At 45.0% G+C, this 27,450-nt stretch overlaps 1 protein-coding gene across 1 annotated transcript; it reads left to right on the top strand.

Annotated features, from left to right (window-relative positions):
* The first annotated feature begins 2,438 nt into the window (after positions 1 to 2,438).
* On the top strand, positions 2,439 to 26,203 carry ELSPBP1 (epididymal sperm binding protein 1). The gene is given in 7 exon segments (NM_001171843.1): positions 2,439 to 2,539; positions 10,645 to 10,733; positions 17,472 to 17,609; positions 18,972 to 19,118; positions 21,384 to 21,542; positions 24,289 to 24,453; positions 26,011 to 26,203. Coding segments are annotated over 5 exon segments (672 nt in total). The 5' UTR covers positions 2,439 to 2,539; positions 10,645 to 10,663; the 3' UTR covers positions 24,447 to 24,453; positions 26,011 to 26,203.
* Positions 26,204 to 27,450: the final 1,247 nt, after the last annotated feature.

The raw sequence follows: 27,450 nt of genomic DNA on the forward strand, positions 1-27,450 counted from the left end.
TCAAGTGATTCTCCTGCCTCAGCCTCCAAAGTAGCTGGGACCACAGACATGTGCCAGCAGACCCTGCTAATTTTTGTATTTTTAGTAGAGATGGGATTTCACCATGTTGGCCAGGCTAGTCTTGAACTCCTGACCTCAGGTGATCCACCCGCCTCGGCCTCCCAAAGTGCTGGCACCTCTTTCCTTCTTGTTTGAACATCTTTTACAGATCTTGACTATATTCTACAACATAATGGGTGGTCTTTGGCACACTGCCTTTTTGCTATTATTATTGATACTTTATGAAGATCAAGTGTGCTAAGACATTGCACTTTTGCAGAGCCACCCATCCTCGCCTTTAACATCTTTGTTTCACGTCACTCATCATTGCATTGCAAGTCATCAGTTTCCCACTCTGCAAGAATTTCTTCAATCAGTTTCCCTTTATTATTAGCCATACAAGATCCAAAAATCCCTTAGCAGATTAATGTGGGCTGGGCGCAGTGGCTCATGCCTGTAATCCCAGCACTTTGGGAGGCCGAGGTAGGTGGATCACCTGAGGCCAGGAATTCGACACTAGCCTGGCCAACCTGGTGAAACCCTGTCTCTCCTAAAATATACAAAAATTAGCTGGGTGTGGTGGTATGCGTCTGTGGTCCCAGCTACTTGGGAGGCTGAGGTAGGCGAATTGCTTGAACCTGGGAGGCAGAGGTTGCTGTGAGCTGAGGTCATGCCACTGCACTGTAGCCTGGATGACAAAGCGAAACTCCATCCTCTGACTCCAAAAAAAAAGAAGATGGAGGAGGAGGAGAAGAAGAAGAAGAGGAAGAGGAAGAGGAAGAGGAGGAGGAGGAGGAAGAAGAAGAAGGCGGTTGATGGATGAAGAGAAAGAGAGAGGAAAACACACACACATACACCCCCCCCAATATATAGTGAGACATTCAAACAGAAAGAGAGACACTGAACACAACCCAAAGACAGAGAAAGAGCTTCAAAGAGGAAGGAAAAGGAGGCAAGGACAGAGGGAGAAAGAGAGACGGGAGTGGAGAGATGGCGAAAGAGAGACTGAGGAAGAGAGTGACAGGGAGGGCCAGAGAAACAGCCAGTGAAAAGAGGTGAAGGCAGAGACAGACAGAGAAGTCAGGGCAGAGGAGGCCACCATGTGAGAAACCCCCAGCCTGCGAGCCTCTTATTCTGAAAACACCCAAGCCTGGGATGTGAAGATGCAGCACCGAAGAATCAATAAAACAAAGAGCCCCAGACATGCTGGGTCAAGCCCTACTCTCCCCAACAATTTGCTGTATGAGGTTCAGTAAGTCTCTGAGCCTAGCTGTGCCTCAATTCCCTTATCTGTAAAACCAAGGAGTCATACTAGGGTCAGCCGTAACACGTGGCCAACTCTGACAGATCCCAAGAGAAGGCTTGTGGACTTCTTCACAAAATCCCAGGATGGTGGAGAATCATTTAAAAATGATGGCCTGTACTCCCAGCACTTTGTGGGGTTGAGGCAGGTGGATCACCTGAGGTCAGGGGTTCAAGACCAGCTTGGCCAACACGGTGAAACCCTGTCTCTATTAGAAATACAAAAATTAGCTGGGCGTGGTGGTGGGCACCTGTAATCCCAGCTACTCAGGTGGCTGAGGCAGGAGAATCACTTGAACCCAGGAGGCAGAGGTGACAGTGAGCCAAGATCACGGCTTTGTACTCCAGCCTGGATGACAGAGTGAGACCCTGTCTCAAAAATTAAAATAAAATAAAATAAAAATAAAATAAAATGACGTATTTCAGAAGGCTAGTTTCAATTATCCCATGCTTGCCTTTTCACTAGAAAATTCTAGGGCTTGGTCGGGCACAGTGGCTCACGCCTATAATCCTAGCACTTTGGGAGGCCAAGGTGGGCAGATCACTTGAAGACGGGAGTTCGAGACCAGCCTGACCAACATGGAGAAACCCAGTCTCTACTAAAAGTGCAAAATTAGCTGGGCGTGGTGGCGCATGCCTGTAATCCCAGCTACTCGGGAAGTTGAAGCAGGAGAAAGGCTTGAACCTGGGAGGTGGAGGTTGTGGTGAGCCAAGATGGCACCATTGCACTCCAGCCTGGGCAACAGAGCAAGATTCTGTCTCAAAAAGAAAAAGAAAAAAGAAAAGAAAAGAAAAGAAAATTCTGGGGTTCTCTTTCATTGTTCAGCCGAAACCTCTCCAGCAATTCATAGCTGAATTTCTGGGAACATTCCCTCCTCTGTTCATTAATATTCTTGTCCCTGACCCCAGCCCCCGCAAGGCCCCGTCCATGTACACTTGACTGAATTTTATGGGCTTCGTGGATATGCATGGGGTTATCTCGAGGCATCATAAATTAACCACAGCTGATCTCATCCAAACTGTCTTCGGACAGTAACCACTGATGAAGAACCCTCCTTTGAGAAACTGCCATTGTGTCCTACAGACAGGCTGGGGCCAAAGCCGTTCAACCAATCCCCAGATAATCCAGAGCTCTTGGGAGCAGAACCGTAAAGAGAGATCGTGGAGAGAGCTAGGGCCCAGAAGAACTCTCTCAAAGGTACATTTTGACCTGGAAACTTGGGAGGGTGTGAGAAGTGGGGTCTTGGGACTCCCATAGTAAGAAAGGAAGGTCTAGAGCATTGTGGTGCACTAGAAATATAATGTGAGCCACATAAATCATTGTAAGTTTTATAGCAAAAGCACTTTTAGAAAGTAAGAAAAAATAAGTGCAATTTATTTAAATAACATGTTTTGGGGAACCCACGGATATGTAAACGATTATCATTTCAACACATAATGAATACAAATGAATACAAATTAATTATTGAATACAAATTAATGAATAATTGCATAAATTGTATACATTGTATAATTGTATACATTGAAAATTGTATAAATTGTATAATGAATAAATTGAAAAAATTAATGAATACAAATGAATGCAAATTAATGAAATACTTTACTTTTTTTTCCTATACTTTGTCTTCAGAATCAGTAAGTATTTTACACTTACAACATAGAACAATTTGAACTTTCCCATTTCAAATGCTCAAGAACCAGAAGTAGCTGGTGGCTGCCATATTGGTTCTGGAAGGGGAAAGTCAGAGAAAGTAGGGAAGGGGGTCTTGTGGGTGAGATCCTTTCTCTGTTAATAAACTAAAGAAATGGGTTAAACCAGATTATGTCAATGATGTAATGCTAAGGAAGGTTGCCTGAATCCCAAATTTAGGGAAGAAACTGAAAAAAAGGGAACAAGTTACCTGTTAAGAGACTGAGTGAATTACTTATTAAATTCTTGGTAGTGGATTAAAATCTTCGTAGTTCTACCAATTTTTGCACCGTTTCTCCAAGGTAAGGCGTACTCTCCCTATTTTAGGAAAAAGAAAGTTGAGATTCAAAAAGAGCTTACTGAGATCCTGTTGCTTCTGACTCCAAAGGCAGCCTAATATGTAATAGAAGAGGTGTGTGTGCGCGCTTAGAGGTGGAGGGAAGTCTTACACTGAAGTTCTGTTTCAGATCTGGGATCATTTGCTGCTGAGAAGCAGAAGGACTCATTATTTTGAAGCTACACTATACTCCAGTGACTTTACAGCCCCATGTGTCCCTGTAATTATCACAATAGCTTCTATAGTTGAGATTTTATTTCCATTAAACAGATAGGAATATTGGCTCGGAGTTCAGAGGGTGAAATGACCTTCCCAAGGCCACCCAGTTGAAACATAGGAGAGTAGGATTTGAATCCTGGTTGATCGGGTGCTATTATCTTCTCACCACTCCACTGTGAAATTGTTTTGGCTTAAGAGAACCAGAGGGCAGAGGCTGTGGGCTAAGCTGCCTCTTGGGCACCCTATCAGTGCCTTAATACTACCAGTTGTGGCTGCCATTATTTTCCATGTTGGGTGGTAAGTATTGGTGCCAATATCTTATCTCTAGCTGTTTGAAGACAGCTATCATATCTGGTTTCTCTTGGTACCCACCACATTTCCTCATAGGTGACAGGGTTCTTGAATACTCATTGGATGGGTGGTGGACTGATGGAAGATTAAAGAATGAAGGGAAGGATGGGTGGATAGAAGAATGGATGAATGGTGAAAGAATGGATGAACGGAAGGATGGATGAGGAGTGGATGAATAAATCGAAGGATGGATGAAAGGATTTATCTCTGATTTTTGAGGGCAGAAATCATGTGTGGTTCCTCTTGGTACTTGACACAGTTTCTTATGGATGGTGGGGTTCTTAAATACTTATTGGATGAATGACTGATGGATGGATAATAAGAGGATGGATTGAATGAATAATGAATAAATAGAAGGATAAATGAATGGATAGATGAGTGGATAGATGGCTGGTGAAAGATGGACAAAAGGATGGGAGAATTGATCCATGGATGGCAGAATTGGTGGAAAGATGAATGGGTGGATGAATTGATGGGTGGATGAATGGATGATGGAAGAAGATAGATGAAAAGATGGATAGATGGAGGAATGGATGGAAGAATGGTGGAAGGATACATGGGTGGATGGGTCGATGGATGGATGATGACAGAAGGGTTGGTAAAAGGATGGCTGATGGATGGACGGATGCATGAGGGAATATTACCAATGTAGAGTATCATTAAGCCGGAAAAAATTTCTCAGAAGGTAATATTTTCAGGAAAGTTTGAAAGCCAATAAATAACAAAAGTAAAAGAAGAGAATTAGAACATTCTCAAGATGTTTGCTTAATTAATTTATTACTGCAGGTCTAGCATGGTGAATGAATGTCATCATCATCATCATCATCATCATCATCAATTGGCCAACGTTTATTGTGAATTATCTCTATAGCACACATTGTCTTAAGCATTTTGTATCTTTCATCTAATTTAATCCTCCCAACAACTCTATGAAGTAGATCTAGTTATTAGCATCCCCATTGTATAGAGGGGTAAGCTGTGAAGTACCTTATTAAATGTCACTCTGCTAGGCACCAGTGAAATATCCACACAGGCTTTTAATGACTGGAAAGCCAGCGGAATTAGAATGCCAACATCAGGAGGCCCCTGCCACCATGCTTTGCTCTATAGATGTTCAATAAATTTGGTAAGTCAATAACTACCCCATAAAATTAATCCATTCCTAAGACAGCCATCTCATTGTTGTAGATTTTTTATTTTGTGATTTTAAACTGCCCCCTGTTGCTTCACCCAGGATGTTCTATCTTTTTTAAAAAACGTTTTAACTCTGCATGTTTTTGTGTGAGCATATGTGCATGCATATACCTGTGTATGTGCACATATGATGTGTGTATATTATGTATACATATATACACATCTATAATGTAAACAGGCATGTGCACATATATGTATATACACATTATGTATGTGCATAGATATATATGTATAATTACTGTTTTTAAAATGTATTGATACACAATAATTGTATATATCTATTGAGGTACATGTGATTTTTGTTTTCCATTATTTATTTATTTAATAGACATGGGGTCTCACTATGTTGTCCAGGCTGGTCTCAAACTCCTGGTCTCAAGTAATCCTCCCACCTCAGCCTCCCAAAGTGCTGGGATTACAGGTGTGAGCCACTGATGTGATATTTTGATACATGTGTATAGTGTGTAATGATCAAATCAGGGTATTTAGGATATCCATTACTTCCAACATTTATCATTTCTTTGTGTTGGGAATATTGCAACTCTTACTTTCTTGGTATGTACATAATTAAATTGTTTTTAATGATGTAAGTCACACATCTGTGACACAAACTTAAATCGAAAGAAGTCTCTTATTTACCCCTGGTTCCCACTTCCAGAGGTGATTGATATCAGTGGCTTCTCACAGGCCCGCTCAGGAAAACGCTCTGTGCATGTATGTGCATGGGGAACACAGATGCATTGGATGAATGATGGATGGATGGATGATAAGAGAATGGATTGAATGAATCATGAATAAATAGAAGGATAAATGAATGGATAGATGAGTGGATAAGTGTCTTGCTGAGAACTACAAGGCTCTAAGTGACTTAGGTTTCCGAGTGTCACCGTCTTTTCGTTCCTCTGCACTTATCCCAAAATTGGTAGTCAGCAGCTTCCAGTAAAATCTCAGGGATGGCCTGAGTGCAGTGGCTCATGCCTGCAATCCCAGCACTCGGGAGGCTGAGGCAGGAGAATCGCTTGAACCAGGGAGGCGGAGGTTGCAGTGAGCCAAGATTGTGCCACTGCACTCCAGCTTGGGACGCAGAGCAAGACTTCATCTCAAAAAAAAAAAAAAAAAAAAAAAATCTAGCGTGTATGCTGTCTCCATAAATAGTAATGAAAATATCTGGCTTGTGTGCCCCCTCTGACATTTACACAGTGCTTTCCAGCATCTGCTGAATGTATAAGATCCCAAGGTGCCGGGCGCGGTGGCTCAAGCCTGTAATCCCAGCACTTTGGGAGGCCGAGACGGGCGGATCACGAGGTCAGAAGATCGAGACCATCCTGGCGAACATGGTGAAACCCCGTCTCTACTAAAAAATACAAAAAACTAGCTGGTCGAGGTGGCGGGCGCCTGTAGTCCCAGCTACTCGGGAGGCTGAGGCCGGAGAATGGCGTAAACCCGGGAGGCGGAGCTTGCAGTGAGCTGAGATCCGGCCACTGCACTCCAGCCTGGGCGACTGAGCGAAACTCCGTCTCAAAAAAAAAAAAAAAAAAAAAAAAAAAAAAGATCCCAAGGTAGAGTTTATTCTCCCTCATTTGATGATTGGAAAAACTACCCCCACATTTGCCTGTGGTTTGACTCCAAAACTACAACAACCCTTTATCCGACCAGCCAAGAAACAGTGGCAAGTGGCAGGATGCTGGTCCCAACAACCCCAGGGCTCAGGACAGAGGGTTCTCCAAGCATCTGAACCTGCCAGTGCCCAAGGCGTAACTTGGTCCTCACCTGGATGTTCCAGACGTGGGTGTCTGGCTATTAGGGTTTGTTTTCCAGTTGAATAATTATTTTGAACAGCCCTAAAATATTTTCTATTAATATCCATAACTTGGTCTGTGCAGAGTCGTTAACATTCCAGACCATCTGTTGCTACCAATTCTTCGAATTTGCACGAAACTCTTTATTGCACAAGGAAGCAAGCCATGTAAATAGCTGGGGATGGAGGGATCATCCCGGGCAAAGAGAAGAATGAGTGCGAAGGCCTTGAGGTGGCTTCTGCAGGAAACAACTAAAAGGCAGATAGAGGAAGGAGAAGGAAGATAAGAAATGAGCTTTGAGGGAAGGCATGGTATGGACTATGGATTGTATTCTAAAGGTGATGGAGGATTTTGAATTAATAAACGCCACCCCTCCTCACTTTTTTTTTTTTTTTTTTTTTTTTGAGACAGAGTCTTGCTCTGTCGCCCAGGCTGGCGTGCAATGGTGCGATTTTGGCTCACTGCAACCTCCACCTCCTCAGTTCAAGTGATTCTCCTGCCTCAGCCTGCCAAGTAGCTGGGACTACAGGCACCCACCACCACGCCCAGTTAATTTTTTTTTTTTTTTTGTATTTTTATTAGAGATGGGATTTCGCCATGTTGGCCAGGCTGGTGTCAAACTCCTGACCTCAAGCGATCCGCCCATCTCAGCTTCCCAAAATGCTCGGATTACAGGCGTGAGCCACTGTGCCTGGTTCACACCTCCTCACTTTAATCCCTTCTGTGGCTTCTGGTTGCTTCTATTCTATTCTATTCTATTCTATATATTTTTTTGAGACAGAGCCTTGCTCTGTTACCCAGGCTGGAGTGCAGTGGTATGATCTTGGCTCACAGCAACCTCTGCCTCCTGGGTTCAAGCGAGTCTCATGGCTCAGCATCCGAGTAGCTGGAATTACAGGCACCCACCACCATGCGGAGGGAATTTTTGTATTTTTAGTAGAGATGAGGTTTTACCATGTTGACCAGGCTGGTCTTGAACGCCTCACCTCAGGTGATCTGCCTGCCTTGGCCTCCCAAGGTGCTGGGATTACAGGCATGAGCCACTGCACCTGGCCTTCAGGTTGCATTTAGAATCTGAGGGAGAGGCCAGGCGCGGTGGCTCAAGCCTGTAATCCCAGCACTTTGGGAGGCCGAGACGGGCGGATCACGAGGTCAGGAGATCGAGACCATCCTGGCTAACATGGTGAAACCCTGTCTCTAATAAAAAATGCAAAAAAAGTAGCCAGGCGACGTGGCGGGCGCCTGTAGTCCCAGCTACTTGGGAGGCTGGGGCAGGAAAATGGCATAAACTAGGGAGGAGGAGTTTGCAGTGAGCTGAGATTAGGCCACTGCACTCCAGCCTGGGCGACAGAGCAAGACTCCATCTCAAAAAAAAAAATCTTAGGGAGGCACTACAGGGTCCGGTCCCACCCACATCACCATGCATCTCTGTGACCTTGCTCCTCCTCACTTTTTGCAGAGACGAGGTGTCACTGTGTGGCGCAGGCTGGTCTCAAACTCCTAAGCTTAAGCCATCCTCCTGCTCAGCTTCCCAAAACACTGGGATTATAGGCATGAGCCACTGTGCCCAGCCTGGGCCCTAGCCATGTGGGTCCCACTTGCTCCTTGAGCACATCTAGCTTTTTTCATCTCAGGCCCTTTCCACATCGGCTTCTCTGGCCTGGATGCATCCCCCACCCGCATACCTCCAGCTCCTCTCCTGTCTCCCTCCTCCATCTGTTCCTCCAGGTGTCAGCTTACCTGTCATGTCTCAGAGGACCCTCCCCTGACCTCTCAATCAAAAGTGACCTTGTCCTAGTTATTCCTGAGACTCGTCCACAGCAATGATCACAGCAAATAGTTGTATTTGTTTCTGGTTTCTTCACCTCATGTCTCTCTCCTTGGTAGACTCTCAGCCCCACGAAGGAAGGGACTATGCCTGCTTTACCCACTGCTGCATACTCACTGTGTAGCCCTGGCCCCACATCTTGTAAATGCTCAATAAATACGCATTCCTGAGTGGATGCATAAAGCAGGCATCAGGAAAGAGCCCGTACTGGGCACAGTGGCTCATGCCTGTAATCCCAGTGCTTTGGGAGGCTGAGCAAGAGGACGGCTTGGGCTCAGGAGTCTGAGACCAGCTTGGGCAACATAGTGAGACCTCATCTCTACAAACAATAATCATAGTTTAAAAATTAACTGGGTGTGGTGATGCGTGCCTGTAGTCCCAGCTACTTGGGAGGCTGAGGTGGGAGCATCACTTGAGCTGGGAGATGGAGGCTGTAGTGAGTCATGATGGCACCACTGCACTGCAGCCTGGGTGACAGAGCAAGACCCTGTGTAAAAAAAAAAAAAAAAAAAGAAAGAAAGAAAAAGAGAAAAAGAGCTCAGCTTTGTAGAGGAGAGAGGCTGGAGGCTGCATATCCGTGAGGGAACAGGATAACAGTTGAATAGTTGAGAAGAGAGATGAAAAAGACCTTCGTTTAGTCTGTAACAGCAGAGGCAGGAAAAGCGGAGAGATTCGAGAGCTTCAGAAAAGTGAAGCCAACTGACTGATAGAACACAGCAAGAGACAGCGACAGCAGATCTGCACTGGGGTCTACAACCCAGGCGGTTGGGAAGAACATAGTGTAATTAAATGAAGTTAACATGGGGGAAGGATCACATATTTTGGGCTGTATCTCAAAAGCCAAAGCTTGGAATTTGAGATGTTTGAAGGACATCTAGGTGGACATGTCTGGGAGCCAGTTGAGAATACAGTCCCGGCTCTCAGAAATGAAATAATATTATATGAACAATACCATTTTGGATAATATTTATGAGTTCTTAGCACATGTCTGGTCCTATGTTAAGCCTAGAGGCAGCATTGTACATTACTTAAGAGCTCAATTTCTCTGAACCGAGTCAGATTGTTGGGGTTCACCTGCAAGCTCCCCTACTTACATGATCTGTAACCCTCAGCAAGGTGCTTAAGCTTACTGTGTGCCCCATCTGTGCGTATCTGGGGTGGTAATGGTACTTACCACGCTGGGCTACTTCCTATCTGGATTATCGTGAATTTAGAATGGTGTGCAGCACTCAATGAGTTTTATCTGTTTTTTGTTTTGCTTTGTGTTTTGAGACAGAGCCTTGCTGTGTCGCCCACGCTGGAGTGCCGTGGTGCGATCATAGTGCACTGCAGCCTCGACCTCCTGGGCTCCAGTGATCCTCCCACCTCAGCCTCCTGAGTAGCTGGGACTACAGGCACGCACCACCATACAAGGCTAACTTTTTAAAATTTTTGTAGAGATGAGGTCTTGCTATATTGTCCAGGCTGATCTCAAACTCTTGGCCTCAAACAATCCTCCCATCTTGACCTCCGAAATCTGTTATTTTTTTATGGTTGTCATTAATCGTCATAACAAGGGTGAGCGGTATGCAGGATTAGTATCCAGCCTCCTGAACAGCTGGGACCACAGGCATACACCACCATACCTGGCTAATTAAAATGAAAATTTTGTAGAGATGAGGTCTCACTATGTTGCCCAGGCTGGTCTTGAACGTCTGGCTTTAAGCGATCCTCTGCCTTGGTCTCCCGAAGTGCTGAGATTACAGGTGTGAGCCACTATGCCTGGTCTATTTTTTAAATCACTGTGGATAGAAAGAAAAATGGCATGTATGATGTCAAATCTAGGAGCTAGTGGGAAGAGGAAGGGGAACTGCGGGATGAAAATTTTTGTCTTCTTTCATTCCAGAGAGAAGAGGGCAGCCGAGATGACCCGATGGTCCAGTTACCTGCTGGGATGGGCGACCTTCCTTCTCTGTTCCTATGAGTCGAGTGGAGGTGAGGACACTGACAACGACGGGGAGGGTTTAGAAACTGGAAAAGAATGAATGGGGCAAAGCAAAGATTCCTGGAACCAAGTAGGGAGGAGATGGCTTAGCAAAAATCTCAGAAGAGGCTGGGTGCACTGGCTCACACCTGTGATCTCAGCACTTTGGGAGGCTGAGGCTGGCAGATCACTTGAGGTCAGGAGTTCCAGAGCAGCCTGGCCAACATGCTGAAAACCTGTCTCTACTAAAAATACAAAAATTAGCCAGGCATGGTGGTAGGTGACTGTAATCCCAGCTACTCAGGAGGCTGAGGCAGGAGAATCACTTGAACCCAGGAGGTGGAGGTTGCAGTTAGCCGAGATTGCGCCACTGTACTCCAGCCTGGGCGACAAGAGCAAAACTCCGTCTCAAGAGAAAAAAAAAAAAAAAAAAAAATCTCAGAAGACCTGGGGTTTGGACCTTGAATCTGCCACTTCTTTTCTCTGTACATTTGGTCAAGCCATAACCTCTCTGAAGTCAGTTTCCAGACTGAAGGAAAAATAATGGCATTTATCTCATGGGGTTATTTTGAAGATTAAATAAAATAATGGGCACCAGAATCTTTCATAATGCTCAGCACCTGGAGGGAGGAATGTGAATATGTTGATTAAAAGGCAAGTTATATGATCCCAATGAACTGAACCCTCAGACCCCAACCTGGACACCCTAATTATATATTAATGTATCTCAGAATCTAAACTAATCACTAAAACACTGCAGGTAAGCACAGAAACAGAACAAGAGGAGACCTTGCTTACAGGTCATTCACTCAAGCCTTGGTGAGTCATTTGTCACAATTAGAATCTTTTTCTGCCTGACAGATCGTTCTCTTCTGGATAAGGCTCAGGAACCATTTACATATTGATGCACCTTGATCCCACATTCTTTATTCCAGAGATTCCTAACCTGGGGTCACTGAGTGAGGATTAGAGTATATGAAAACTTGAATTTGCATTTTTAAAAAAATGTGTGTATTTATCAGGGTAGTGAGAATAGCTATTGTAAGAAGCAAACTCCAAACTCTCAGCAGCTTAATACAATAACATTTTTTTTTCTTGGTTCTGCAAAGTGCCAGAACCAGGTGCATCCAGTCAGGAAACAATGCTCCACATGGTCATTCAGGGATCAAAGCTTCTTCCGTCCTAGGGACCCACCATCCCCTTGGGTTTCAGAATCTGCTGAGGTTTCTTTGCTTTTAGCTCGTAGACAAGGATCAAGAGAGTCTGGAGGATCTCGGAGGAGAGGGTTTTTTGTTTCTTTGTTTTCTTTTGGCCAGGACAGGAAGTGACATTCATCACTTTCTCCTACTTCCACTGGCTAGAACTGATACAGCTCTTACCTGCAAGCAAGTCTGGGAGATGCAGTGTAGCAGTGCATTTGGGAGGAAAGTAAAACTGATTTTGATGAACACACAGCCATCTCAACCATAAGGGCAAATGAATACTCTCCTAGAGAGAAATTGTGGGTTCTCAAAGAACTGACAAATTCCTAAAAGATTAGGAACTCACAGTTTATTCAGACAAGGAACAATGTAATTGATGGGGTATCTACTTTTCTAGTTATAATCTCAGTTTTGTCATGCTTCCCTGAGACCACACCCGCATACTTGTGGTGAAACTCAGTATTCCAAGTTCCCTTTGAGTGTATTTACAGACAAATTTATTTAGTATACACTTACTGAGTGATCTTTAAGTTGCAGGCATTATGTTATGGATCAGAAGTGCAGAAATAAACAAAACCTAGACCCTCCACTCAAAGAGTTCACAGTAATTGGGAGTTATAGACACATAAATGAATTATTTTTTTAAAATTGGCAACTGCATTCATTTATAGTGATTGACTCTGAGTATTATAAGTGTGAGGAAGAGTATTGACCCAGACTGAACCAAATCTTCATGGATGAATAGCAGGGACTAAAGCTGGGAAGAGGGGAAAGGCATTCGTGGCAGGGTGAAGGGCAGGAGCAAAATCCCAAAGACGAGAAAGAACATGGAGTAAGGTCAAGGGAATGTTAATCAGGGAGTGAGAACAGGCAGGTCAGCAGGGTCTGGATTATGGAGGATTGTAACTCAGTTAAGAAGATTAGGCCATCTGCTGGATTACTTTGCAGATGGCTAATAGTATTCATTATGCACTGATTCTTACTAACAACTCCCAAAGATAACCTTAATTCCACCTACAGGGGCGTCTGCCCTCCTCCTCAACACAGTATCCTATATACTCAGTGGTGTTTGTGATTGAAGCAAAGCATTGATAACGACAATAATGATAGTGATGATGACAATGATAATGATGAGGATGATGATGATGATGACGATATGACGATGATGACAACGATGATGATAATGATAATAATCGTGACAATGATGATGACGATGATGATGGTGACAATGACGATGATGATAATGATGATGACAATGATGTGATGAGGAGAATAATGATGATTATAATAACGATGATGACGATGACAATGACAATAATGAGGTTGATGATAATAACACTGATGATGACAATGATGATGATGACAATGACAATGATCATCATCACATGATGATGACAATAATGGGGTTGATGATAATGACATTGATGATGACGATGATGATGACAATGATGATGATCATCGTCACATGATAATGACAATAATGAGGTTGATTATGATGACAATGACAATGATGATAACGATGATCATCATGATGACAATGACAATAATGAGATTAATGATGGTGACAATGACTGATGATGATCATGACAATGACGATGATGATCATTATGATGATGGCAATGACAATAGTGTGGAGAAGGATGATGATGATGGTGATGGTAATGATGATAATGAAAATGATGATCATAACTAATATTTGTTAAGCAGCAGCCATGCTCCTGGTACTCTTCTAAGCACTTTCCTGATTTAAACTGGTTTACGTTTCACAAAAATAAATACCAAACAGTTCTGAGAAACAGAGGTGAAAAATGCAATGATATTTAAGTACTCCTAATTGCTTGGTGCGGTTCAGAGATGGAAGTCTGTCTTCTCCACATTCTCCCAACCCATCCCTTGTCCCCATAATGACCTACGTCAGGTTATACAGGACAAGAATCTGATCCACAAGGGCTGTGGTTACCATGTTACAGACCTTGAAGACAGACACCATGTCTTGTCCGTCTATTAGGAGAGGACTAACTATTGTAGCAACACCCAAACGTCAGTGGCTTGACTCAACAGAGGTTCATGTTGAACTCATTCTACAGTCCAATGTGGATGTTCGGTGGGAAAACTTTTTGTTGTAATCCAGAGAACAAGATCCTCTAGTTTGTGGCTCCACTGTCCCCCAGGCCCTCAGTATTCTCTGCTCAGTCCTCAGAGTTTCTCAGCCTAGGCACGATTGCTGTCTGTGGCTGGATAGCTTTGTTCTGGGGAGCTGTCCTGTGCATTGTAGGATGTTTAGCAATATCCCTAGCCTCTAACTGGCAGATGTCAGTAGCAGCCACTGGTTCCTTTCCCCTATAAGTTGTAACAACCAAAAATGTCTCTAAACCTTGGCTAATGCCCCCAGGAGGTCATAATTGCTCCTCCTTCTCTATTAAGAACTGCTGCTCTATATTCAGCTGGTTGGCAGAGGAAGAAAATAGCATGGAGGATTGTTTGGGACTTTTTAAAGCCAGGAAATGGTGAGCATAATTTCCACCCATAATCCATTGCACACACACACAAATCGCCCACTGGAGTATCTCACTCATAGTATTCTATCATTATATCTTTGAGGGAGGGAAGGAAGCAGGAAGATAAACGAGATTAGAGCAAGGAGCGAAGCTGTGACTCTGAACTAGCAGATGAGCAAGTTGAGCTCTCATCCCAGTTCTGCTCAAACGAAGCGATCAACTTTCATTAGTCCTTATTGTACGCGGGTTTTCACGTGATGAGGAATCTGGGATAGAATAGCATTTCTTTTTTTTTTTTTTTTTTTTTTTTTTTTTTTTTTTTTTTTTTTGAGACGGAGTCTCGCTCTGCCGCCCAGGCTGGAGTGCAGTGGCCGGATCTCAGCTCACTGCAAGCTCCGCCTCCCGGGTTCACGCCATTCTCCTGCCTCAGCCTCCTGAGTAGCTGGGACTACAGGCGCCCGCCACCGCGCCCGGCTAGTTTTTTGTATTTTTTTAGTAGAGACGGGGTTTCACCGTGTTAGCCAGGATGGTCTCGATCTCCTGACCTTGTGATCCGCCCATCTCGGCCTCCCAAAGTGCTGGGATTACAGGCTTGAGCCACCGCGCCCGGCCTAGAATAGCATTTCTTTCTTTTAAAAAATTTACACATCAAAATTCTGCAGAACACCATTTTTGTTTTGGTTTTTTGTTTTGTTTTGTTTTCAGTCAGGATCTCACTCTGTCACCAGGCTGGAGTACAGAGATGCAATCGTGGCTCACCGTGGCTTCAACCTCTCAGGCACAAAGGGTCTTTCTCCCTCAGCCTCCCAAGTAGCTGGGATTACAGGGCACACTACCATGCCTGTCTAATACTGTTTGTTTTTTGTAGAGATGGGGTTTCACTTTGTTGCCCAGGCTGGTCTTGAACTTGTGGCTAGAAGTGATCCACCCACCTCTGCCTCCCAAAGTGCTGGGATTACAGCCATGGGTCATCGTGCCTGGCCAAGAACAGCATTTCTTGATATATTTCAGGGACCATTAGTCTCTAGTGCTATTGAATTGTGAAAAAAAAAAAAAAAGAAGGACAACTCAATATACTGTATACATCAATTCTCATTTTCATATTAACTTTTCTGATGAGTCCTTCATTAAAGAAACCTGTTTAACTTTGTCTCACGTGGCATTTTCCAAACTTATTTTATTCTTTCTGTTGTTTCTTGATCAAGTAACTATTCTAGGTTCTGTGGGTATACTGCACAAAAAAAACCAAAGTTCCTGTACTCATCGAGAAGAATAAGGACATTGAAAGTTGTCCCCTCAATATTTGCCACATCTGGGTGCCACCAGTACTATTATTTACTCAACATTTTTCTTTAAATTTGCTCACTTATCTTCACTTTAAAAAAATTCATTTTAAGAGTTTGGTTAACATCAGTATTATAATATAAAAAAGCACTACCACTTTCCATAAATAGGAAATATGACCAAAAATAAATACTGTACTATGAAAACAAAATCTCATTATTAAATTCTGCTAGGCTATTGTCCGAACAAAGCTTTAAGCCTGAGTCCTGCCCTCTCTCTCTCTCTCTCTTTTGTTCTTGTTAAAATGAGAGATTATTAAATATTAGAGATGCGGTAGAGAAATACTAGTATTAAATTGAAGCTTTCTCTTTTGCGTAAGCTAAAGAGAAAAGGACCACTGGAAAATGATTTTTTTTTCCAGTTTATATTTCAAAATTATTTAATGTGTGTCCCTACATAACCTAATGTGGTCTTGTGATCCACCAAAAGTTATTTTGTGTAACGTTATTGGCCTCCGATTTTATGCTCTGAGCAACAGTAGTCTCAGGGAACAACATACCTTGGTTGTCTGGGTTGTGTATGAAACTCTTCCCCAGTGCTCCTGGTTCCATCATGAATTGGATACTCCCTGATATGTCATTAGGAAGTTGGATGCTAAGCCTAGGTGTGTAGCCTTCAGGCCCCCATGAGAACTGTCTCAGTCTGTTTGGGTTGCCACAACAAAATACCACAGGCCAGTCATGGTGGCTCATGCCTGTAATCCCAGTACTGTGGGAGGCCAAGGCGGGAGGATCACCTGAGGTTAGTCTCTACTGCTATTGAATTGTGAAAAAAAAGAAGGACAACTCAATATACTGTATACATCAATTCTCATTTTCATATTAACTTTTCTGATGAGTCCTTCATTAAAGAAATCTGTTTAACTTTGTTTCACGTGGCATTTTCCAAACTTATTTTATTCTTTCTGTTGTTTCTTGAGCAAGTAACTATTCTAGGTTCTGTGGATACACTGCACAAAAAACAAAGTTCCTGTACTCATTGAGAAGAATAAGGACATCGAAAGTTGTCCCCTCAATATTTGCCACATCTGGGTGCCACGAGTACTATTCGAGACCAGCCTGGCCAACATGGCAAAACCTCATGTCTACTAAAAATACAAAAATTAGTCAGGTGTGGTGGGAGGCACCTGTAATCCCAGTTACTCTAGAGGCTGAGGTAGGAGAATCGCTTGAACCCAGGAGATGGATGTTGCAGTGAGCTGAGACCAGACCACTGCACTCCAGCCTGGGTGACAGAGTGAGACTTCATCTCAAAAATAAAAAATAAAATAAAAAAAGTAAATAAAACAAAATTTAAAAAGTACCATTGACTGAGTAGCTTATAACCAATATAAATTTCTATCTCCCAGTTCTGGAGGCTGAGAAGTCCAAGGGCAAGGCACCAGCAGTTTCAGTTGCTGATGAGGGCCTGCTTCCTGGTTCACAGATGGTGCCTTCTTGCTGTATCCTCACATCATAGAAGGGGCTAGCTACCTCTCTGGGTTCTCTTGTAAGGGTTCTTATCCAAATCATGAAGGCTCTGCCCGTACGACCTAATCACCTTCCAAACGTCCCTTGTACCATGACCGTGGGGGTTAGGATTTTAACATATGAATTTGGCAGGGGGACACAGACATTCAGATCAAAGCAAGAGCCAAACCAAGACTCATCCTTTGCTAATTCATTGTGATTCTTCCCTACTCCCATTTTCTCCTTCTGCCCTTCAGGGATGCACGAGGAATGTGTCTTTCCTTTCACCTACAAGGGATCTGTTTACTTCACTTGCACCAAAATTCATAGCTTATCCCCTTGGTGTGCCACCAGAGCGGTGTACAATGGCCAATGGAAGTACTGCCAGAGTGAAGGTGAGCGGTATCATGTTGTCCCTGCCAGTGGCCTTTGACTAGGGTGGATCACAAAAGAGAATGTGTGACTGTCTATGACATGATCACATTTTTGCAGACAAATTATAATACGTATGCTTGCATAGAAAAAGCTCTGGGATGCCAGACACTGAATGCTAATAATGGGTAATAATGTTAATAATGATAGTGTTAAAAATGGTGCTCTCTGGATGAGGGTCTTGTGATATTGTAAGACTAGTTGACCCAATAGAACCATCCCATCTTTATGTCTTTCTTAATTTTCTAAATTAATAAGGAAAAAAGAAACAAAGTGTAAGAAAAGGGATTTGAGGCTGGGCGAGGTGGCTCATGCCTGTAATCCCATCAAAACTTAACTACTAACAGCCTACTGTTGACGAGACAGCTTACCAGTAACATAAACTGTCAATTAACACAGATGTTGTATGTCTTATGTATTATATACCATATTCTCATAATAAACTAGAGAAAATAAAATGTTATTAAGAAAATTGTAAAAAGGAGGAAATACATTTGCTCTCCATTAAGTGGGAATGGATCAGCATAAAGGCCATTAGCATCATCTTCACGTTGAGTAGGAGGAGGAAGAGGAAGGGTTGGTCTCACCATCTTGGGATGATAGAGACAGAAATGATGGAGGAGGTGGAAGGGGAGGCAGGAGAGGCAGACACATTCAACAGAACTTTTTTTGAAAAACACCCACGCCCGCTGGGTGCAGTGTCTCACACCTGTAATCCCAGCAATTTGGGAGGCCAAGGTGGGTGGATCACCTGAGGTCAGGAGTTTGAGAGCAGCCTGGCCAACATGGCGACACTCCATCTCTATTAAAAATTAGGAAAAAATAGCTGGGTGTGGGTGGCAGGCACCTGTAATCCCAGCTACTCAGGAGGCTGAGGCAGGAGAATTGCTGGAACCCGAGAGGCAGAGGTTGCAGTGAGCCAAGATCTCGCCATTGCACTCTAGCCTGGGCAACAGAGTGAGACTCTCTCAGAAAGAAAGAAAGAAAGAAAGAAAGAAAGAGAGAGAGAGAGAGAGAGAGAGAGAAGGAAGGAAGGAAGGAAGGAAGGAAGGAAGGAAGGAAGGAAGGAAGGAAGGAAAGAAGGAAAGAAGGAAGGAAGAAAGAAAGAAAAAAGAAACTCACATATAAGTGGACCCCAGTTCAAACTCGTGTTGTTCAAGAATCAGATGAATAGGCCATAGGCAAATGCTTGACAAAATAATGCATAAAATCTCTTCTGAACCTTACGTCTGTCCTGTCTTGTGATGGTTGATTGATGATCAAATGACTCTGTCCTGTGAATGACTAGAGGAAGTCGAGCCACTCACGAACTCTGTTCCTAACAGATTACCCACGCTGTATCTTCCCTTTCATCTATCGAGGAAAGGCCTATAACAGCTGCATCTCCCAGGGCAGCTTCTTAGGCAGTCTGTGGTGCTCGGTCACCTCCGTCTTCGATGAGAAACAGCAGTGGAAATTCTGTGAAACGAATGGTGAGCCCCTGTAGCAGGGATGTGTGGTGGGAGGGAGAGTGGACAGCAAGGATCATCTTGAGGGGAGACCGGGCAAGGTAGAGACCAAAGCAGCAAGGGGGAAGTGCTTACAGGAGCTAAGTATCTGCTCAGAGAGTTCACTATGACAACTGCAGACAGGGGTATCCCGAGGCCATTTGCCCAGTCCCCAATCCAGCATGAAAAGACCCATGTCCTGAGAACTGAAACAATGAGCTGAAGTCCTGATATTGGCTTCTAGTATTTCTGTTTCTAGAACTGACAATAGTGAGATTCACCCATTGACAGATCCAACCTGCCCTTTCTTTCTTTTCCTTCTTTCTTTTCTTTTCTTTCTTTCTTTTTTCTTTTCTTCTTTCTCTTTCTTCCCCTCTTCCTTCCTTCCTTCCTTTCTTTCCTTCCTTCCTTCCTTCCTTCCTTCCTTCCTTCCTTCCTTCCTTCCTTCCTTCCTTCCTTCCTTCCTTCCTTCCTTCCTTCTTTCTTTCTTTCTTTCTTTCTTTCTTTCTTTCTTTCTTTCTTTCTTTCTTTCTTTCTTTCTTTCTTTCACTTTCTTCCTCTTCTCTCTTTCTCTCTCTCTCTCCCCCCCCTTCCTTCCTTCCTTCTTTGTTCTTTTTCAGGGTCTTGCTCTGTCACTCAGGCTGGAGTGCACTGGTGTGATCGCGGGTCACTGCAATCTCTGCCTCCCAAGTTCAAATGATTCTCCTGCCTCAGTCTCCTGAGTTGCTGAGACTGCAGGTGCCCGCCACCACACCCAGCTAATTTTTGTATTTTTACTAGGGACAGGGTTTCGTCATGTTGGTCAGGCTGGTCTCGAACTCCTGGCTTCAGGTGGCCCACCCGCCTCGGCCTCCCAAAATGCTAGGATTACAGGCATGAGCCACCATGCAGGGCCCCGACCTGCATTTCAATGCAGCCTAGCATCTTATTAAGTCTACACACAATCCCAGGTGAATAGTGACCAAAATTCATTCAATGCCCTCTATGTACTACACTGATCTAACAGATTTGTATACAATATCCTGAATCTTTCTATAGCAGCTCTATGAGCTGCTATTCTCCACCACCCATTCAATAAATTGTCCCAGTAAAACTGAGCACTTCCCAGGGTCACAGTCATAGGCTATATTAGAATTAGAGCTTGAGTTCTAGTCCATACGGTTCCAAAGCGCACGCTCTCTCCTTAAGTACTGTTGCTTCCACAGGGACAAAAATCCATGAAGGCACTTATTCCTAGGCATGCTTATTCTTGCATAAAAATCTTAATTCTGTTCTTCCCTTAGCACTCAACAAATCTTAATTCTCTCTAAACCTTAATTTTATTCTAGTCCTAATCATCCACCATTTGCGTTCTTTACTATAAACCAACACTAACCTTAAATCTCACTATAGCAGGCCGGGTGTGGTGGCTCACGCCTGTAATCCAAGCACTGTGGGAGGCCGAGGCAGGTGAATCACCTGAGGTCAGGAGTTCAAGACCCGCCTGGCCAACATGGCGAAACCCCTTCTCTAATAAAAGTACAAAAATTAGCGAAGCATGGGTGGCACATGCCTGTAATCTCCAGGCAGGAGAATCTCTTGAACCCAGGACACGGAGGTTGCAGTGAGCCGAGATCGTACCACCGCACTCCAGCCTGGGTGACAGAGCGAGACTCCATCTAAAAAAATAAAAAATAACGTCTCGAAGTGGGGAGGGAAAACTCAGCATATTGATGGGGTCTTGGGGTCTTGTCTAAGGTGGGTCTCTCAGTGGGGGATGTGATTTGGATTGTGTAAGGATCATGATGTAATAGTTAGGGTTGGTGGTCACAGCAAGGTGAAATGACCAAAGACGGGGTTTCAAAGAGTCTGGAAGAGTAAACAGTGTTTTGACACAGTCTACTGAAAAAGTTGAACGGTCTGATATTTATGTAAATAGCTTTTCTAGAGGCTTCTGGAATGAATAATAAGGCTATTTGCAAGATAAGAATCTTCCGGGACAAGAATTTCCTAGCTTAATAGAGTCAAGGTGATGGCGACCGCAGAACCGTGAAGTCATGTTAATGGAGACAGTAAGCTGTGTGCGAGTTGATAATTTTGGCTCTCACTTCTCCATAACATCCAGATAATAACGTCATCCAGAAGTTGCTTGGAGAATCCAATGCTATGTTGCCTTTCATGGGATAAAGCGTGGGACAGTTTTTGTGTCATAAATGGAAGCTCTTTTCAGCTCCTCTTCTTGACCTGTAACTTTTCCATAATCATTTTCAGAGTATGGGGGAAATTCTCTTAGCAAGCCCTGCATCTTCCCCTCCATCTACAGAAACAACGTGGTCTCCGATTGCCTGGAGGATGAAAGCAACAAGCTCTGGTGCCCGACCACAGAGAACATGGATAAGGATGGAAAGTGGAGTTTCTGTGCCGACACCAGTAATCTGGGGATGGGAGTTGGGTGGGTGTGGGTGGATTCTTTCATTCATCTGCTCAACAAACACCTACTGAAACCACATTGTGAGCCAGGCACTGAGTTGGGCGCTGAGGATCTGGTGTTGAATCAGGCAGACAGAGTTCTGGCCTCGTGAATAACGTCAATGGTGTGATATGCCACAGGCTTTAAAATCCAAGAGAAAGGTGCCAAAATGAAATGCTCGAAATGTTAAACACCTAACCGTGATGCAAATACAGAATAAACACATGCTAAGGCTTTTAAAAACCCTAGCGTGAGCCAGGCATGGTGGCTCACGTTGTAATCCCAGAACATTGGGAGGCTGAGATGGAAGGATCACTTGAGGCCAGGAGTTCAAGACCAGTCTGGTCACATAGTGAGACGCTGTCTCTACAAACAAAACAAAACAAAACACAACAAAAATAAATAAATAAATAAATAGCCAAGTGTGGTAGCACGTGCCTGTAGTCCCAGGTACTTGGGAGGCTGAGGCGGGAGGATCACTTGAGCCTGGGAGGTTGAGGCTGCAGTGAGCTATGATCATACCTCTGCACTCCAGCCTGGGTGACGGAGTGAGACCTTGCCTCTAAAATAAATAAATAAGCAAACAAACAGTGAAATCACCCGACAAAAGGCTCACACATTTGGAAAACGTACTAGACTGCCAAACTGCACCTGTTCACAGTAGGAGAGCTGAAATGACCCGGAAGAGCATCCCCTTGTTCCCCTCAGCTGAGAACATGTGTGTCGGGAGATTCAGACTTCCTCTCTGTGTGTGTGTCCACAAATGGCCGCAGAAGCGTCATGAGTGTCGATTTCGTGAGTCATAAAGTTTAGCAAGTAGACGCATTTGCACCTGTGGAATCATGAAAGATGAGGACGCTGGGATTGGTCCTCTGAGACAAATCCTCTATCCACCAGGTCCTCCTGGTGACCAGCGTTCTCCTTCTCCCTCCTTCCTCCAGCGCCCTCTGTGCTTCCACTCTGCCCTTCTTCCCTATTCCAGTGCCCTGCCCTATCTTCCAGCCTTTCTCAAGTCCTACACTCTGATAGCTTCTGAGCGAAGAAAATACCCAAGGCCCAGTGGAAAGGAAAGGGAAGTCCTTGGGCAAAGAGGAACTATAAGGGGTTATAGGTCTGCACCACTCCAGGCAAGGGGTCAGGCGAATAGCTGTGGGTGGGGATGTGTGTTGTTCCAACAACTCGGGAATTTCCTAAATAAAATAAATTATTTCTCAGCTGGTCATGGGAGAAGATGTGACAGCAAAAATTGAGACCCATTTACCCTCTGTTGCCTCAAGCTGCTGTGGATAGAGGTGTCCAGTTCATATTATTTATGGGGTCATCTTTTGTGAGGACATCATTTATATCCTCATCTTTCACGGATTCCACAGGTGCAAATGTGCCTACTCGCTAAACTTTGTCACTCACGAAATCGATACTCGTGACGCTTCTGCAGTCATCTGTGGACACACAGAGTGAGGAAGTTTGAGTTTGAGTTTCCCAACACACATGTTCTCACCCGAGGGCAGTAAGGGCGTGTTCTTTCGGCTCATTTCAGCTCTTGTAACTGTGAACACAAATTCTTCTTTTGCTTAGGTTTGGGTCAGCATTCTGAGCAGTGCCCAGGCAACACCTTCCTGTGCAGGGTTTACCCAGATTTTAGATTTTAGTTTTTTTTTTTTTTTTTTACTTTTTTAATTTTGTTTTATTTTATTTTATTTTTGAGACGGAGTCTCACTCTGTCGCCAGGCTGGAGTGCAATGGTGCAATCTCGGCTCACTGCAGCCTCTGCCTCCCGGGTTCAAGCGATTCTTCTGCCTCAGGCTCCCGAGTAGCTGGGATTACAGGTGCCCGCCACCACACCCAGCTATTTTTTTTTGTATTTCTTTTCTTTTAGTAGAGATGGAGTATCTCCATGTTGGCCAGGCTGTTCTCAAATGCCTGACCTCAACTCATCTGCTCACCTTGGCCTCCCAGAGTGTTGGAATTACAGGCTTGAGCCACCACAGCCAGCCGCTTTTTATATTTTTTTTTTTTTTTTTTTTTTTTGAGACAGAGTCTTGCTCTGTCACCCAGGCTGGAGTGCAGTGGCCGGATCTCAGCTCACTGCAGCCTCCGCCTCCCGGGTTCACGCCATTCTCCTGCCTCAGCCTCCCGAGTAGCTGGGACTACAGGCGCCCGCCACCTCGCCCGGCTAGTTTTTTGTATTTTTTAGTAGAGACGGGGTTTCACCGTGTTAGCCAGGATGGTCTCGATCTCCTGACCTTGTGATCCGCCCGCCTCGGCCTCCCAAAGTGCTGGGATTACAGGCTTGAGCCACCGCGCCTGGCCAGCTTTTTATATTTTAAAGACAGGGTCTCCATCTGTCACCCAGGCTGTAGTGCAGTGGTGGCTCAATGCAGCCTCAACCTCCCAGGCTTGAGCAATCCTCCCACCTCAACCTCCTGAGTAGCCGGGACTACAGGCACACACCTCCATGCCCAACTTATTTTTTAAGAAACTTTTTGTAGAGATGGGGTTTTGCTATGCTGCCCATATGTAGGCTGGTCTTGAACTCCTGGCTTCACGTGATCCTCCAGGCTCAGTCTCCCAACGTGCTGGGATTAAAGGCACGACCCCATCACACTCAGCCCCAGTTTGAAATCTAGGGTGGGTCTGAAGCCCACACCTCTATGACAGTGTGAAACCTGGGGAGTAACCTTTGTCCTATCCCCTTCTGCTTCCTAGGAATTTCCGCATTGGTCCCTGGCTTTCCTTGCCACTTTCCATTCAACTATAAAAACAAGAATTATTTTAACTGCACTAACAAAGGATCCAAGGAGAACCTTGTGTGGTGTGCAACTTCTTACAACTACGACCAGGACCACACCTGGGTGTACTGCTGATGCTGAGGTGAGAGCAGGGACCAACAGTGGTCATTTCACTGATGCAGAGGTGAGACAGGTGCACACCTGGTACGTTTCTGATGTGAAGGTGATTTCTGCTTTTTCCAGCATGTCTGATTAGTGTCGCTGATGTGAAGGCGAGATCTGGATTTTCCAGCATATCTAATTAGCTGAGGTTCCCAGCGATGCGTGCTCTGTTGCCAAAGTTGGGGAAGACTGGAACAACTGCCCAGATTAGAAGGATGAAAGAAATTAGGATTTCTCCCACAAGCAGGAGAGCAGAGGGGAGACTGGCACTTTTTCAGACCCAGAAAGGTATCATTCCGAGTTTCAAGTCTGCGAGGCTTTGGCTGTGGACAATTAGGAAAGTGGAACTTCTCAAAATGGAGTGTGGTAGGAAAAAAACAATCCAGAAAAGGGGATAACTGACCAGCCGTGGTGACTCACACCTGTAATCCTAATGCTTTGGGAGGCCAAGGCAGGAGGATCAGTTGAGGCCAGGAGCTTGAAAACCACCCTGGGCAATGTAGCAAGACCCTATCTCTACAAAACAAAACAAAACAAAATTCGTTGGGTGTGGTAGCACACACCTGTAGTCCCAGCTACTCAGGAGGCTCACTGCAGCCTCCACCTCTTGAGTTCAAGCAATTCTCCCACCTCAGCCTCCCGAGTAGCTGGGATTACAGGGGTGCACCACCACGCCTGGTTTTTTGTTTTTTTTTTTTTGTTGTTTTTTTTTTTAGTAGAGATGGAGTTTCACCATGTTGGCTAGGCTGGTCTCGAACTCCAGACCTCAGGCGATCCACTTGGTCACCCAAAGTGCTGGGATTACAGGTGTAAGTCCCCGCACCTGGCCTATCCCTCCTTTTCTTTTCGTCTTTTCCTTCTGCCTGTCCACCAAGGCCAGTGTCAGTGTTCTCCAGCCTAGAGAAATGCCCTTTAAATCTCCTGCATGGATCAACGAACCTCACTGCTCTGTGACTTCTGAAATCTAAAATAAAGAGAAGCCCTTTCATCAGATGTGTAGACAAAACACCATCCCTCCTCCCTTTGGGGTGGAAAACGCTGGTGGTTCTAGCAATGTCTGTCCTTACGACGCACGTGGCTTATGGATGACACTAAATTAGTGGACCCTTCCTGAATTTTGCCTTGGCAATGAAAATCGTCTTCCCGGAATAGAGGAGAGGGAAAGGAGGGGGGTTGGAACTCTGGGAACCGTCTTAACAGGGTAGACATTAAAAAACACCCACAGCAGCCTTCGGTCTGTGGCTAGGACTAGGAACAGTGTCCAGCCTCTGACTTCTGTCCATCACAGCAGAACTAGCTCTTTGCCGATCCCCTTCCCCTTACCATAGAGGTGAAGTCGAGGGGCTCATTGTTCATTGGCCTGTTCCTATGAGCCCGGCAGAGGTTGGGGGAACGTCTGATTCTTCTCAGCACAGCTGCGTCCCCCAGCTTCCGACTAAGTCTGGAAAACCAATGCAAAGTCATTTTTAATTCACCTTCCTCTTGGAGCCAATGCCTACTTATTCATTACATTCAGATCTTTGCTTCTATTTTCAAGGAGAGGAGAAACATCTTCAGAGGAGGACCGCCATATTGAGGCTGAGCACGGATTCGTCTTTCTCATTGCTTTTTCAAGCTTAAGTAACCACCTTTAGAAATACCCTCTGAACTACCTGGTTCGATCAGCTGGTCCTTTGTGAAGAACGTAGAGAGAATGCGGCATAACCACCAATAAAGGAGACTTGATTTAACCCTGGGATCTGCCTTCTCTGCTTCCTAAGATGAGAGCGATGGTGAATGTGTGGGAAAGGAATGGTTGGTGGCCAGGCTGTCGAGTCTCACGGTGTGGAGAGGTCAGACTCTCAGGCCAGAGACCTCTAGGAGTCGTTACAGCCTGCTCTGTCTTCTGGGGGAAATCAGATTTGGGTGGGGTGTTTGTAGGTACTTACTAAATTATTAATAAATTAATTAGGAAGTAAGCAGAGGATAGAAAATTCACCGCAGGACTGCCTCAATCATTCCTCCCCTGTGCCCGTGGCAGATATCAAGAACTGATTATAGAATCTGATTCCCTCTCAGCCCAGATGGAAACTCACATTGTTGTTCTCGTACTTTCTTCTTCTTCCTTTCACTCTTCTCCTTCTCCATTTCCTTCTCCCTTCCTCTTCCCTCTCCTCCTCCTCCATCTTCTCCTCCTCCTCCCTCTCCTTCTCCTCCTTCTTATCCTCCTCCCTCTCTTCGTCTCTCTTATCCTCCTCCCCCCTCTCCTCCTCCTCCCTCTCCTCCTCCTCCTCCCTCTCCTCCTCCTCCTCCTCCCTCTCCTCCTCCTCCTCCCTCTTATCTTCCTCCCTCTTCTCCTCCATCTCCTCCTCCTTCTTATTCTCCTTTCTCCTCCTCCTCCTCACTACTCTCCTCCCTCTTCTCCTCCTCCCTCTCTTCCTTCTCCTCCTCCCTCTTGTTTTTCTTCTCCTCCTACCTCTCCTCCTTTCTCCGCCTCCCTCTCCTCCTCCCTCTTCTTCTTCTCCTCCTCCCTCTCCTCCTCTCTCTTCTCCTTCTTCTCCTCCCTCTCCTCCTCCCTCTTTTCCTCCTCCCTCTCCTCCTTCCTCTTCTCCTCCTTGTCCTCCTCCCTCTTCTCTTCTTTCATCTCCTTCTCTCTCCTCCTCCCTCCTCTCCCTCTCCTCCTCCCTCTTCTCCCTCTCCTCCTCCCTCTTCTTCTTCTCCTCCTCCCTCTCCTCCTCCCTCTTCTCCTCCTTCTCCTCCTCCCTCTTCTCCTCCCTCTTCTCCTGCCCACCTCTGTGCCTTCCTTGTGCCCGTATTCTCTTCCCCCTTGTCTTCCTGAAGGCTCCTCCTCCCTTCACTCATTGTCCGTGGAACTGCCCCTGTGATGGAGATGGACGTGAGCTTCCCAGATCCCCCCTTTAATAAAGGACTTGCTGCCCAGCTCCGGCGAGTGCTGTCTGCAGGCAGCCTTTGGTGGTCAGCCCAGATCAGAGATGGT

The sequence above is a fragment of the Macaca mulatta genome, chromosome 19 (genome assembly GCF_049350105.2).
Source record: "Macaca mulatta isolate MMU2019108-1 chromosome 19, T2T-MMU8v2.0, whole genome shotgun sequence".
NCBI lineage: Eukaryota > Metazoa > Chordata > Mammalia > Primates > Cercopithecidae > Macaca > Macaca mulatta.